This window comes from Oryzias latipes, chromosome 19 (assembly GCF_002234675.1).
Source record: "Oryzias latipes chromosome 19, ASM223467v1".
NCBI lineage: Eukaryota > Metazoa > Chordata > Actinopteri > Beloniformes > Adrianichthyidae > Oryzias > Oryzias latipes.
The window spans coordinates 2,808,474-2,820,570 of record NC_019877.2 but is presented as its reverse complement, the minus strand read 5'-3'; the positions used below and the strand labels follow the sequence as shown (position 1 = coordinate 2,820,570).

The 12,097-nt window shown below is 43.9% G+C and overlaps 2 protein-coding genes and 1 long non-coding RNA gene across 3 annotated transcripts in view; 1 reads left to right on the top strand and 2 right to left on the bottom strand.

Annotated features, from left to right (window-relative positions):
* The window catches only part of mkl2 (MKL1/myocardin like 2), a 20,243-nt gene extending 19,528 nt beyond the window's left edge, over positions 1–715 (bottom strand). The window contains exon 1 of the mRNA XM_023949601.1: positions 553–715. The gene's annotated coding sequence lies outside the window, so the exon portion shown is untranslated. The remainder of the gene's footprint in view (positions 1–552) is intronic.
* Positions 1–9,891, top strand: part of LOC110017179 — a 14,972-nt gene extending 5,081 nt beyond the window's left edge. Inside the window, exons 2-5 of the long non-coding RNA XR_002292475.1 lie at positions 4,541–4,714; positions 6,895–7,016; positions 8,655–8,808; positions 9,686–9,891. This is a non-coding gene — a long non-coding RNA (uncharacterized LOC110017179). The remainder of the gene's footprint in view (positions 1–4,540; positions 4,715–6,894; positions 7,017–8,654; positions 8,809–9,685) is intronic.
* ercc4 (ERCC excision repair 4, endonuclease catalytic subunit) lies at positions 1,372–12,097 on the bottom strand. The gene is made up of 10 exons (XM_004080126.4): positions 9,659–12,097; positions 8,670–8,850; positions 8,363–8,558; positions 8,070–8,277; positions 7,483–7,663; positions 7,141–7,272; positions 6,967–7,068; positions 4,045–4,684; positions 3,860–3,972; positions 1,372–2,407 (listed from the first exon to the last, which is right to left on the bottom strand). The coding sequence occupies exons 1-10, from the start codon at positions 9,833–9,835 to the stop codon at positions 1,668–1,670; spliced, it is 2,670 nt and encodes an 889-aa protein (XP_004080174.1). The 5' UTR covers positions 9,836–12,097; the 3' UTR covers positions 1,372–1,667.

Genomic DNA, 12,097 nt, shown 5'->3' with positions numbered 1-12,097 from the left:
AATAAGTTTTCACCAGATACTTACTACTCCAAATAATACAATATGTTTTTTAATTGAATAGCATTTTTTTACACTTTTCTATAACAAAACATTATCCTGTCTGCATGACTCAACAAACACAACCTGTTAATTCGCAGCCGCACTTTCCACACTCAACAGGAATTGATAAATCAATGTTATCATTAACACTACAACTATTTTGATAACTTTAATTCAGAAAAACAACATTTATGTCCATTTTATAAATTTCTCTACATAAAATAAACTGCATTTTTGATAAGAAGATGAAGCTAGCCGGTGGGTGTGGGACAGGGCAGGCTAACGCACACACTGGTGAGCCAAACAAGGCGACTGTTTTACATTACATTTGCAATCGCTTAAATCGAAAAAAAAAAAAACCGGCACCTGCTGCTGCTCTGTCACGCACGAGTCCACGTTGACCCGAACGAGTCGGCTTCTCTCGTCTCAGCCCCTCTTCTTTACTTAGCTCGAGCTAGCCGAGACACGCTATGCTAAAAACAAGGCGGCGCGGCATCCGCCCGGTTATCTTACCGAATTGCGACGGTTCGAAACGAGAGTCCATTAGAGCCGGTCCTCACATCGCGAAATCCACCGATGTCCGGTAAATCTGTCGAGCGGGTAGTTTTTCCCCCCGTCCGGCTTTGGGGCTGAAGTTTATTTGCGGAGTAAAATGGCTGCGATTTGTGTCCGTGGGATGGAGAGTGACGTAATGACGCACGAGGACGGAAACGGTGGAGGGATCGGCAAAGAGATGTGACAAAACTACCTGTTAACTGGTGTAACGTCCCACTTTGCTACCTGCGACATTCTGTGACCGGAAATGGGTTTGTGAAAGGTCTTTCCATAGCATAATTTTTTTTTTTACATGACCAAATGTTTTTTACACTTTTGCAGGTGTTTTTATTTAATATTTATGTATTTTTTAATAAGAATCTCATTTTTGATAATAATTGTCATAATAATTTTAATAATAATTTTTAATAATTTAATATGAATGTAATTTGTGATGTCCTTTTTTGATGTTATATTATATAGATTATTTCTGAATGTCGTTTTTGCTGCCACAGATAAATGAAATTTCCCCATTATGGGATTAATAAAGTCATCTATCTATCTATCTACTTATTTAGCTCGTTTCTATACCTGTTGTAATTGTAACTCTTACCAACTGCTCTGGCCCTATAGTTTTTTTCTTAAAGAAAGAAAAAACGCAAACATATTTGACCAAAGTAAACCAGGACAGAAATGAATAGAGTTTGAATATTTATATGTACTGATATACACAAATAATTAAATTAGTTTAAAAAAATAAGTTTGCTTGTATGTAACAAAAACATACATAAATCTCAGTTTCGTTATATGCGAGCAAATTTTTTTATTTGAATTCATGCAATTTAAAATTGGAATCTTTATGGATCTAGGTTGTATATTACTTCCCAAATATAGTTAGATACAAGCACACCAATCAAGTAAACTGTTAAATATCTCTCTTAAGAACGTGTGTATAATTGTAATTCAAACTGTAGTTTGGTTACAAAAATAGAAAACTTTTATTTTGAAATACGATAACATACCATTGCCATTTAAAAAAAAAAAGAAAAACAACTTTTTTCACACCAAATGTGGCCCAAATGTTTGGTTCTCCGTCACGTCTGCTTTCTCTTCTGCACTGGAGCAGGAACGTCTGCAACATTATGCATGAATTCATACAGCAGCTTAGCATTGTGGGTGTTCCCAAGTATCTCTGCTAACTTGTCCTGGCCGAGTCTGGAGATGTCTGCCAGGCTGTCGGCGTGTTTTATGAGAGCGCGATAGTTTTTCACGTTGACTCCTGGCATTTTCAACAGGAAGTCGTACGGCCCAGGGTTGTAGAGGCCTGCGGATTCTGCCACCGTGTCCGACTCGGCCGTGACCGCTAGAGCAGCGGCGGCATCGGGCTCGGGGCGGCCTCGCTTCAGCTCCAGGAAGAGCTCGGCCGTGGCGTGCGGCGAGGGGCACCACAGTATGCGGAGGCGGGGGAAGTGCAGCGTGAGCAAAGTCAGCTTGGAGGAAACGTCATTTGACGAAATCTCGTGACGGAAATCCGACCTGGCCGTTAAGGAGAAAGGCTTGGCGGGATCGAACTCGATCAGCAGCACCGGTTTCCGGTAGTAGCGGGTCATGGAGAGGCACTGGCTGTAGAGACGGCCGCTTTGCAGGGAGCCAATCAGGTCGCTGACGCTCTTGCGCTCGACGCACGTGTCCGGGGTCAGGATGTAGTCGCCCACCTCCAGGGTGACGGGCTCGATGTCCAGCCCGCGGCGGTGGAGCAGGGACGGCAGCTCGCTGCGGAACTCGCGCATGTCCACGATGACTCTGGACGGCTCTGAGCGCTGCTCCTGCCCTCCTGGGGGTTGGACAGCAAATGGAAATAAAAGTCAAAATGTCACATGAGGAGTAGTTTAGAGCTTCACTCTGATCATCTTCTAATCTATTGACTGTATTTGTCAGAGTACAGTCATGTTTTTTTGTTTTTTCCCTGCACGGTTTGGCCAGGAGAGCAACTTATATGTGATTTTTAAAAAGAGAATCTGATTATTCTCCTCCTGAGCTTTATGATAGACATTACTGTTCTTCTGTTCTTGTTCTAAGAAAGTTACAGTCCCGTTATTTACCTAGGTGTGTGACATTTGTCCTCCACATTTGACCCCTCCCCTGGGGGAGCGGTGAGCTGCAGACACAGCCGGTTAGGGAACCATTTGGTGGTCTAACCCCCCCAATCCAACCCCTCAATGCTGAGTGTCAAGCAGGGAGGCATTGGGTCCCATGTTCAGAGTCTTTGGTACGACTCGGCCTGGATCTGAACTCACGACCTTGCAGTCGCAGGGCGGACACTCTACCACAAGGCCACTGAGCTGGTAACGTGGGACAGAAAGTCATCCAACTGAGACGGAAGTAGCGCTGAAAGCGCCGCCATTTCAGACGCAGCTCCTGCAGGAGACGATGAAGCTCGCCGTACCGGGAGAGTCTGGGAATGACGTCATGGAGACGTGATCGCCGACGGTTTAGTAGAGCTCTTCAAAAGAAATAAACCTGATCCCTCCGTGTCATCCGTACGTTTATGCAGCAATGAGGCTTTGACAGTAGCTCCTCCCACACGCGTTTAGTTCATGAACACATTCTTGGACTGGCATTTGACGCACATCAAAAAAGAGGCAGCGGATGTGAATTTGACACGTTTTGCCGAGGACTTGATCAGAAGCGTTGCACTTTTCTCGCCAAAAGTGCGACTTATTTATGTTTTTCTACTATTTATTGTGCCTTTTTTGGCTACTGTGAATTCTAGTTTTTTTTTAAGCCAAAATCCAAACATCTGTGTGGTTTTCCAGGATATAGCTTCTGCAGTTCACCTCTGATTTGTGGGCGGGGCCACTGGCACGTAGCAACCCCACCCATCTGTTTACACGCTCTCCTGCTAGCTTACAGCCCCTCGCACCTCCAACCCAATTCTGGTGCAACAAAACTGGCGAGCAATATCAGATCTATCCAGTCGTACAGTTTGGATCCAGATTCCAGCTCAGACGAGGAAAACAAAGACGTTCACGGATCTGTTCGTCTGCATCGGAATGGAGCGGAGCAGACTAGTTCTAAGATCTTTTTTTTTTTTTTTTTTGGCAATCTGTTCCTGATTTACGCTTTGAATAAAGAAATACTCAAAGATGCAGTTTTAATATTAATTGTCTTTAAATATGTTCCCTCCATCGTCAGAAAAATGCTGTAAGAGCCTGTTAAAAACACCAAACGTATAATTTCCATAGCCGTGGGTCTTTGAGGACGTCCCGCAGCACAGCGGTCGTACCTGCTTTGTGGGTGTTGGTGGTGGCGTTGGCGGGCTCCAAATTTCTGGCCAAGTCGAGGTTCGTGTCTTCTCGTCCTTCTCTCTCCTCTGGGACGACCATCGTGGCTTTTTCTCTACACAAAACGCTCGGTTAAACGTCTGACGAACAACACAAATGAAGGACTGGCACGAGGACCCCTCCTGACCTGATGAGATGCTCGAACGCCTTCTTCTCCTTCGACAGCGCCGTCAGGTACTTCTGCTCCTCCGTGGAGCCTCCGTAGATTAAGAAATAAACCCGGAGGGGTTTTCCGGGCCGCATGGCTTTGTAGACCTCCAGCTGGCGGACAAAACTCAGCTCGGCGTCGTACAGCACCACGAAGCTGGGCTCCACCTCGTGCAGCACCCGGGTCAGGCTGTGGGGGTCAGTGCAGCCTTTCAAAGGGTGGATGACAGTCAGGGGCTCCTTTAGGATCCCATAGTAGGCGTCTGAGGACAGATCCAACTTCATCTGCTCCTCCTCCTCCTCCTCTTCCTCCATCAGGCAGTCTTCGTCGCCGCTGCCCCCCACCTCCTCCTTCCCCATCATCTGGGTTAGGGTCAGAGACGGCCTGCTTTGATTTTTTGTTGCCCTTTTTTTCTGCGCGGTTTCCTTTCCTTTGGCCCCCTTTTTCAGCCCCCCCTTTCCCTTTTTGTGCACAGCCACCTCCATGGCGGCGGCGGCAGAGTCGCGCTTGCCGATGGTGCGAGCGTAGAGGCGGTGGAGCAGCCCATCGGAGCCGTGACGGATGTACTGCTGCAGCTGGGCGCAGGTGCGGTCGTCGCTGGCACAGATGAGCACGCCGCCTGCCATCACACAGTTACACACTGTTCAAGGTGCATCTTGGGTAACGAGACATACAAGAAAATGTTGCTCCATTTTGTAAAGAACATTTGAACTCATTATTTTGGTTTTAAAGTTTGTAGTTTTAGGACTATTACTATTATTAGATTTGACAGATAGAAAGACGTTCTTTCATCTATTACAGCTGTTTTCCACACAAATGTTCCTGCAGCAGGTTTGGACTGAAGCTCTGAGCCTTTATGGAGACAAATGTTCATTTTGGATCCGTTTTTGCTCGCCACGAGTCCGGATCACTTTCTCCAGCAGCTGTTCAGAGCGGCTGTTGGGGCCTAGCAGGTTCTGTCATCTGCTGATGCTAATCTGAACCTTTTAGCGTCTCTTTACTGTCTGATCTGGACGGGTTGAGCAGCTTCACAGCGTGAAACTCCGGTTCCTTAACGAGTTTGAACGCCTCTTCCCTCAGGTTATGACAGCAAAATGCAAAATAAAGCAAGTTCCTGAGTTTAAACGCTTTTATGACGATGACAAATGAGCCCCAAATAAACTACTAATTCTTTTAAAATCAAGCTACATTATTTTTGTGGAAAATGAAGATGGATGTTAGGTAGATTAGCCCACAGATTTTCTATTTAGGACTTTTTTTTTAATCCATAAAAACGACGAGAATCTTCAGGATCTTCTAAGCAGACAAGCCGTCAAATAAAAATGTTATAAACCCTTTCAAATATAAAAAGAATGAAGGATATTAAGGATATATTGCAGATGGATGTTTCGTAACACTAAAGAAAGAAGACTTATTTGAGCCGTAAAGTAAAATGATCATAAATAAACACTTATGTGGTTGGATTTGGGTTTTAGGAGCAGCTCCGGTTCAGTTAATGATCCTGAGATAAAAATGAAACAGAATAACCTGAAATTACAGGTAAGGCGGATTGGAATTTATTAAGAAGACTAGCATGTAAAAACAACAATAGAGGAACACAGGGGCCTCTGTGTGCTGAACTTATATGAATTACTGCAAAATCTCCATTTATGCTTATGAGTATCCTAATTGCCGGGCTGTACAGCGCACCTGATTACAAACCCGCACCCACCCAGTTTAATGAGGATCTGAGCACTTGTATACAAGCCGCATGTACATGTCACTGAGAGCACAATAGTCTCAGAGAGGGAGGAGTAATCAGTGGTTTAGCCTAATTATTTGAACACACCCACATCTGCCAAACAGCATGGAGCTTACTTCAGCTCCCAGCTCCTTCAGTCATGGTGTGGAAATTCACACTCAGATTCCCCACTTCCCATGAGTCATAGGGGTTAGAGGCGGGGCTAACCCCCGGTTCGCCACACTGTGTTGTAGATTGAGGATGTATATGTGCTAAAACCGCGTGCGTGTTTAAGAAGGAGCAAGGAGCTGCAGCTGAACGCGAGAGCGGCTCTCCCCTCCTGCCTGTGACACAGCAGTCATTTGGAAATAACAGGGCTGGTTAAAAACATATCAGTAAAAGAGAGCAGCAATGACTTATAAGTGCGTGCGGCACGCGCCTATGCGCGGCCAGAAGTTTCCTTCCACTACAGTGAAGGAAACTTCTGGTACCCAGCAGACCGGCTTTTCCAAACCCGTTGGTGATGGTGGATTTTTTTCACACTGCTTTTAACGTTTGCTTTTAACTTGAAAGCTGTGTCATATTGTAGAGGCGGGCACGTACTCGTTGGGTCTAATGGCACCAAAGGATTGTGGGATGCGGCTGAGCATGGGTGTTTCTTTTATTGCACCATATCTGAAGTGTCTAAGAACTGAAGTGAGGTCCATGCTGTTTGGCTCCTTGAGTGTGTGTCAAAGCAACCGCGCTTGATGCTGGACATAGAATTATGCAGGCAGTCTCCTCTCTGAGACTGACGGAGCGCCCCTGGCAGCCTAACCATAAATTAGCCGCATCATTGAATAAGCCGCAGGGTCAAAAGTTGGTGGAAAAAAGTGGTGGCTTATAGTCCGGAAAATACGGTAATTATTACACCTATAAGCAGACGACATCGTCTACTTGTTCCTTATTTTTTAAATCAATGCATTCCTTTATTTCTGAAATGTATTTAGGTGATTTCTTGTTGTATTTTCTACAATTAATGTTTGAAATAAACCAATAAATCAAAATCCATCCATTTAGTTTCTTAGCAGTGTAAAAACGTGTCCTTTAGTGTTTTGTTGTCTTTCCAGCCTGCTTCTTCATTCTTGTTGAGCTGTTCTGACCCCGACACCCTGACAGGCTCAGCAGGACGGCGCCCTCACCTGCTTCCTCGCAGCTCTTGTTCTCCTTCTCAATCTCCTCCAGCACCTCGGTAAGGGCCTCCCACTTCGGGCTCTTCTCCAGGACCAGCTCCCGTTTCATTTCTACACATCGACACAGATCAGGTTAAGGTAAAAATGGAGGGACACCTGGAGGATGTCTCCTCTTTGGGATACCTGGAGCAGAGGAGGATTTCTGTCTCTGCTCCTCCTCTCCCACTCGGAGCTTCTTCTTGCCCTCGGGAATGCGGTAAACTCGACTTCTGGCGTTCACGAACATGGAGGTACTGGAATCCAGGAAGAGCCAGCCTAACATTAAAACATACATAAGTAAAACCAACAACTGTTATCTGTTAAAAAAGTTCAAAAACAGCTTTAGGAGCAGCTGAAAAGCTAAGGGAAAATCCCCCAAAAAACCATTACCTTCTGGGATCATCTGTGTTCAGACACTCGCAGTAAACCAGTTCAAGAATTTGCAGGAGTTCATTCACTTTGTAAATGTTTCATTCTTTTATTTACCTGAATTGGAGCCGAAGATCTTCTGGCTGGAGCGCAGAGACTCCAGCAGGTTGAGGAAGGTGACGCAGTCGTACTGAGTGAGGTAGAGCAGAAGGACCCGCAGCACCTTCAGGTCCTGAACCAAAGCTTTGGTTTTAGCCCCCAACTGGTGCCACAGGGGGTCCAGGTAGTGACGGATAGTCTGAAAGAGGAGGAAAAAAAACCAGACACCCCAATGTTTGAAACCAAAATAAAAGATCTTTTCTAAGTAATTTACAGTCGATTCCCACACAGATGTCATTATTCTTAGATGTTAGATGATGTAAAAGGGCAGAAATTCTTTGATTTTATTCTTTAACGTTGTTTGTTTACATTTAAAAACAGATTTTAAATGATTAAATCCAGTTTCTTAATTTACTTTTAGCAGCCTACTGTACATTTTGTCAATTGTTTTGCTGAACTGAAAAGAGAAAAGGACCCAAAAGTGTATCAATGGGTGTCAAAAGATTTCCTTGTCGTTTTCTCACGTAAATAATCCTTTCCCGGTGGATCAGAGCGGATCAGAGCGGAATGCTGCAGATAAACCACTCCCTTTGTGGCGTTCAGACCTTCTCAAAGGCGTTTCCCAGCGTGTTCTCCAGCGACAGGTCCTCCGCCTCCAGGGTGGGGTTGTAGCGCTTCAGCTCCTTCAGGCAGGCGCCCATGATGTCCAGGATGGAGCTCTGGACGGCCCTCATGGCCGGCGTTAGCGACACGTGCAGCTCCACCACTTCTGGCTTGTGCCTCTCCAGCACTGTGTTGACAGAAGCTTGAAACCTGGAGGGAGGGAAAAAAAAGAAGATCATTTTCCAAATGGAGAAGAGAGAATCTCATGTTACTGTTATGATCGGTCATTATCTACCTGGGCCACAGGTAGAGTTTTTTCACAAAGAGGTTTCTCATGACGCGCTCCACCTGGCAGAAGCCGGTGGAGAAAGCTGTGGCCTTATCAGTGAAGGCTTTAATGAAGCCGGTCTTGTTTTTCTGCCTGAACAGTCGCAGAATGAAGGCCTCCTGGCACGACTCGATGATTTTATGGGCTCGATACACCAGGATGCCTAAACGCAGAGAATCCAATATTGAACATAACTAGATCTGCTACAATTATTAAAATAAAAGGCACCTAAATATTGTTGAAAAACTTTTTTTTTTAGGCCGCAGTCTCCCACCTGATATAAGATGAGCGGGGATGCGATCAAGGAGAAAGTCCACCACCAGGATTCTGCTGGTGACGAACAGCACCCCTCCCTCGGTGTAAACGCTGTAGCGCTCGGAGCTCTGGACGTCGCTGGTCACCGTCCGGGGCAGGTGGGTCACGCCCTCCACCCTAAGCTGCTCCGTGAAATACTCCTGAGAAGAAACCAGGGCTCATGTGCTGGGACTCGACACAGTGACAAAGACATAACGGATTTGTGACAAACCAACGAGAGATGTTTGAAAATGAACTTTGTTTTTTACTCGTTTGGATGCAACATAAACAAAAAAAAAGCAGCACACAGATGCTCCTGTCTGTTCATCGACAGAAACAAACAGGGATGAAAATCACTCGCAGACAAAAAACATGTATTTACATTTACAGAGAATTTGAATGCATGTTTTATTTTATTTTAAGCACAGAAGCTCGATTGTAAAAATCAATTTAACCATAAAGTTTTACCAGATAACATCCCAGCAGCAGGTGTCATAATGAGAGGAAAAACATTTAGACAGTAATGTGCTGTTTTTGTCTTTCGAGATGCTACATAGACTAAATTTAGTCTAAAAAAAATCCATATAATAATATAAGATTTTTTGACGGACATTTACCTTTTTTTTTTACATGTAGTGAGAGCACTGACATGCCTGCTGATCTATTTTAGAGTTTTACCACCACTTCTTGGTCTGAAGCGGTCTGCAGGTGTATCATTTACATAATCATCTATTGTTGCTTGGCAACAACAGAATGCCACTAGGCAAAACACGTTTTCATACTATTATATGAAAAGTGCTCTAGGCAAAACACGTTTTCATACTATTGTATGAAAAGTGCTCTATTAAGGTTTGATTTGATTTAAAATAAAATAGCCAGTAAGACAAATAATATTATGTGAACGCTCAATTTTGGAGATTCTTCCTTTAGTTTCAGGTGTTTATAGCTTGGTGAGCGCACATGTTTTACCTGCTCAGGCGTGGTTGTGTTCAGCAGAAGGACCAGGCTGTCTTTCTCCGAGTAAACCCGCATGAACTGCAGCAGAATGCGGTCTAACCCCATCCCTTCAGCCACCACCAAGAGCCCATCGGAGCTGAACAGACTCAGGAAGATCTCGGTCTCGTACTCCAGCAGCGGCCCCGCCATGATGATTCAGATATTTACTTTATCATCCGAAAGCAAAAAATAAATACATGAATTAATAACCGTTTCTGTCCAGTTCTGTCAGCTAAGAACGGAAGTCCATCGTATGGACAAACAGTGCAGCAGCTAGCACCTGCGACTTTGTTTTGAAACCGAGCACTTCCGCCACAGACCGGAAACGACCAGAGTCAAAGGGGAACACATTGTAGGAGCGCCACCGTGCGGCAGGGAGGACCAAAGCGGCCAACAGAAGTGAAGCATGATTTAAAAAGACCTTCAAAATATTTCACTTAGAATAAATTAATGAACATAGAGTCAAAGCAGCAAACTTGCTTTAAAGACAATATATAAATTAATACAAGTACTTATTCTTTTATTCAAATAGAGATTTAGTTCTATGAAAATATCTCTTAAATGTTATGAATGGGAAATCAGAGATTATAAACTGATATCCTATAGTTTCAAAAGAGGGAATTTTCTGAAAATAAAAGAAATAATTCAGAAACAAACTTCGGTTTGAGTATGGTCTTGACGTTCCTTTAAAACTGCAGATAAATCCATTTTTATGCTGAAAATTAAGTTGCTTGTTCTAGTTTCAAAAAAAGTTGAAAAAATTGCTTTAATGTTAACTATGTCTCTAAAATGTCATGGAAGGGAAATATTTTTACATGTATGATCAACTAAAATTGAATAAAATAAACAATTTTTTTTTTTATTTCAAAAGGAAATTTCTGGAGGTGCTCCATGACCCAAAAGGTCCAAACAGAGTTTTCGAATCGGTTCTGAAGTTTTACACCCGTCTGTCTGCACCCCATCATCTAAAGCAGACACTTACTTCTGTCACACGTGTTGTAGCACTATCAGCTGGATCAGGCTGGAATCTTCATATCCTGGTTTTGAATAAACGAGGGATGAAGAACGGCTTCAGATAACAAAGCTGTAATTAAAGCTCATTTTTCAGCCGCTCTTCCTTGCTGATGACTTTCCCTGATGCCGTCTGGAAGCACAAATGTTCTGCAGAGAAACACTCAGCAAAATAAAAAGCTCACTTCTGCTAAAAAACACACAATACGTTTTCAGTGATTTTGATTTTAGACGTTTATTTCCCTCATTTAAATCATGTTACTGCATCATTGAGATGTTTCAATGCTTCTGCACCATCAGTGGGCTGAAAGTCATAATGACCACATCATTTCTGCAGCGTGACGGGTTTCTTTCTAAGATCTTTTAGTCGCTTCAGTTTGTCAAACAGCTTGTCAGGTTTGGGGGAAATTGGAAAAATATTTTTTTAACATTTTGTCTACATATAATTCTTTCAAGATGCAGGAATTTTTTTTTCTAAGGAACTAAATCATTTTTGTGCCTTTAAGTTGCAAGAAACAAAAACAGGACAGAAATTTGATCGATTTCACATCGAGGAAATTAATTACTTACAAAAACAGAAGATAATAAATGACACTAAATAATTAATTTCCTTATCAATAATTATTTTTCAGACCATAGAAAGACGAACACGAGCGATTTTTGTGATACTCGTCCGGTAATATGACGCTCTGCAGAGCCTCCACTCTGAAGCTGCAGAAAACAGACGTTCAAAGGGCTGCAGCTCTCCAGCAGACATCAAAGCTGACCCTGAGGTAGCAGCGATTCCAAGGCCGACGCCACGCCGCCTCACCAATAAGCACCAAGGGTTTACTTTGAACGGACACAGCGCTAAACATGACGGGCAAGAAGGTGAATGGAATTTCTAAAAGTGTGAATTTTGTCTTTTTTAATCCAGGGGGGGAAAAGAAGACATGATGTTTGTCAAAACGCTTCAGTTTTCTGTGAAGCTGAAACAGAAAATCGATGTTTTCTGAGTTTTTCTTGAACCTCAAACCCAACCAGCCAAACAAACCCCAGCCAGGGGTCCAAATCCGAACCCCAACCAGACCCACTAAAGCAGAAGTGACCCTAGATTCAATCCAATCCTAATCCAATAATCCAATCCTAAACCCCAAATCCAACCCGGAGGGAGGGCGCCCCAACCTCAACTAAACCCTCCCCATAAACAAAATTTGACGTAAATTGAGGTCCTACCTCCTAAAGACTCCCAGACTCCAACCAACCCCCCAATGGCAGATACTCAGCTGGGTGTGTGGCGGCCTGGGACCCCTCCTCAGGGAGTGCCGTGTGGAATGTTCCCCAACCTTCCTCTGAAATGTTTTTCTCTTTTACTGGGGGAGAAGCCCCAATCCCAACCAGAACCACCAGCCCCAAGCAAAA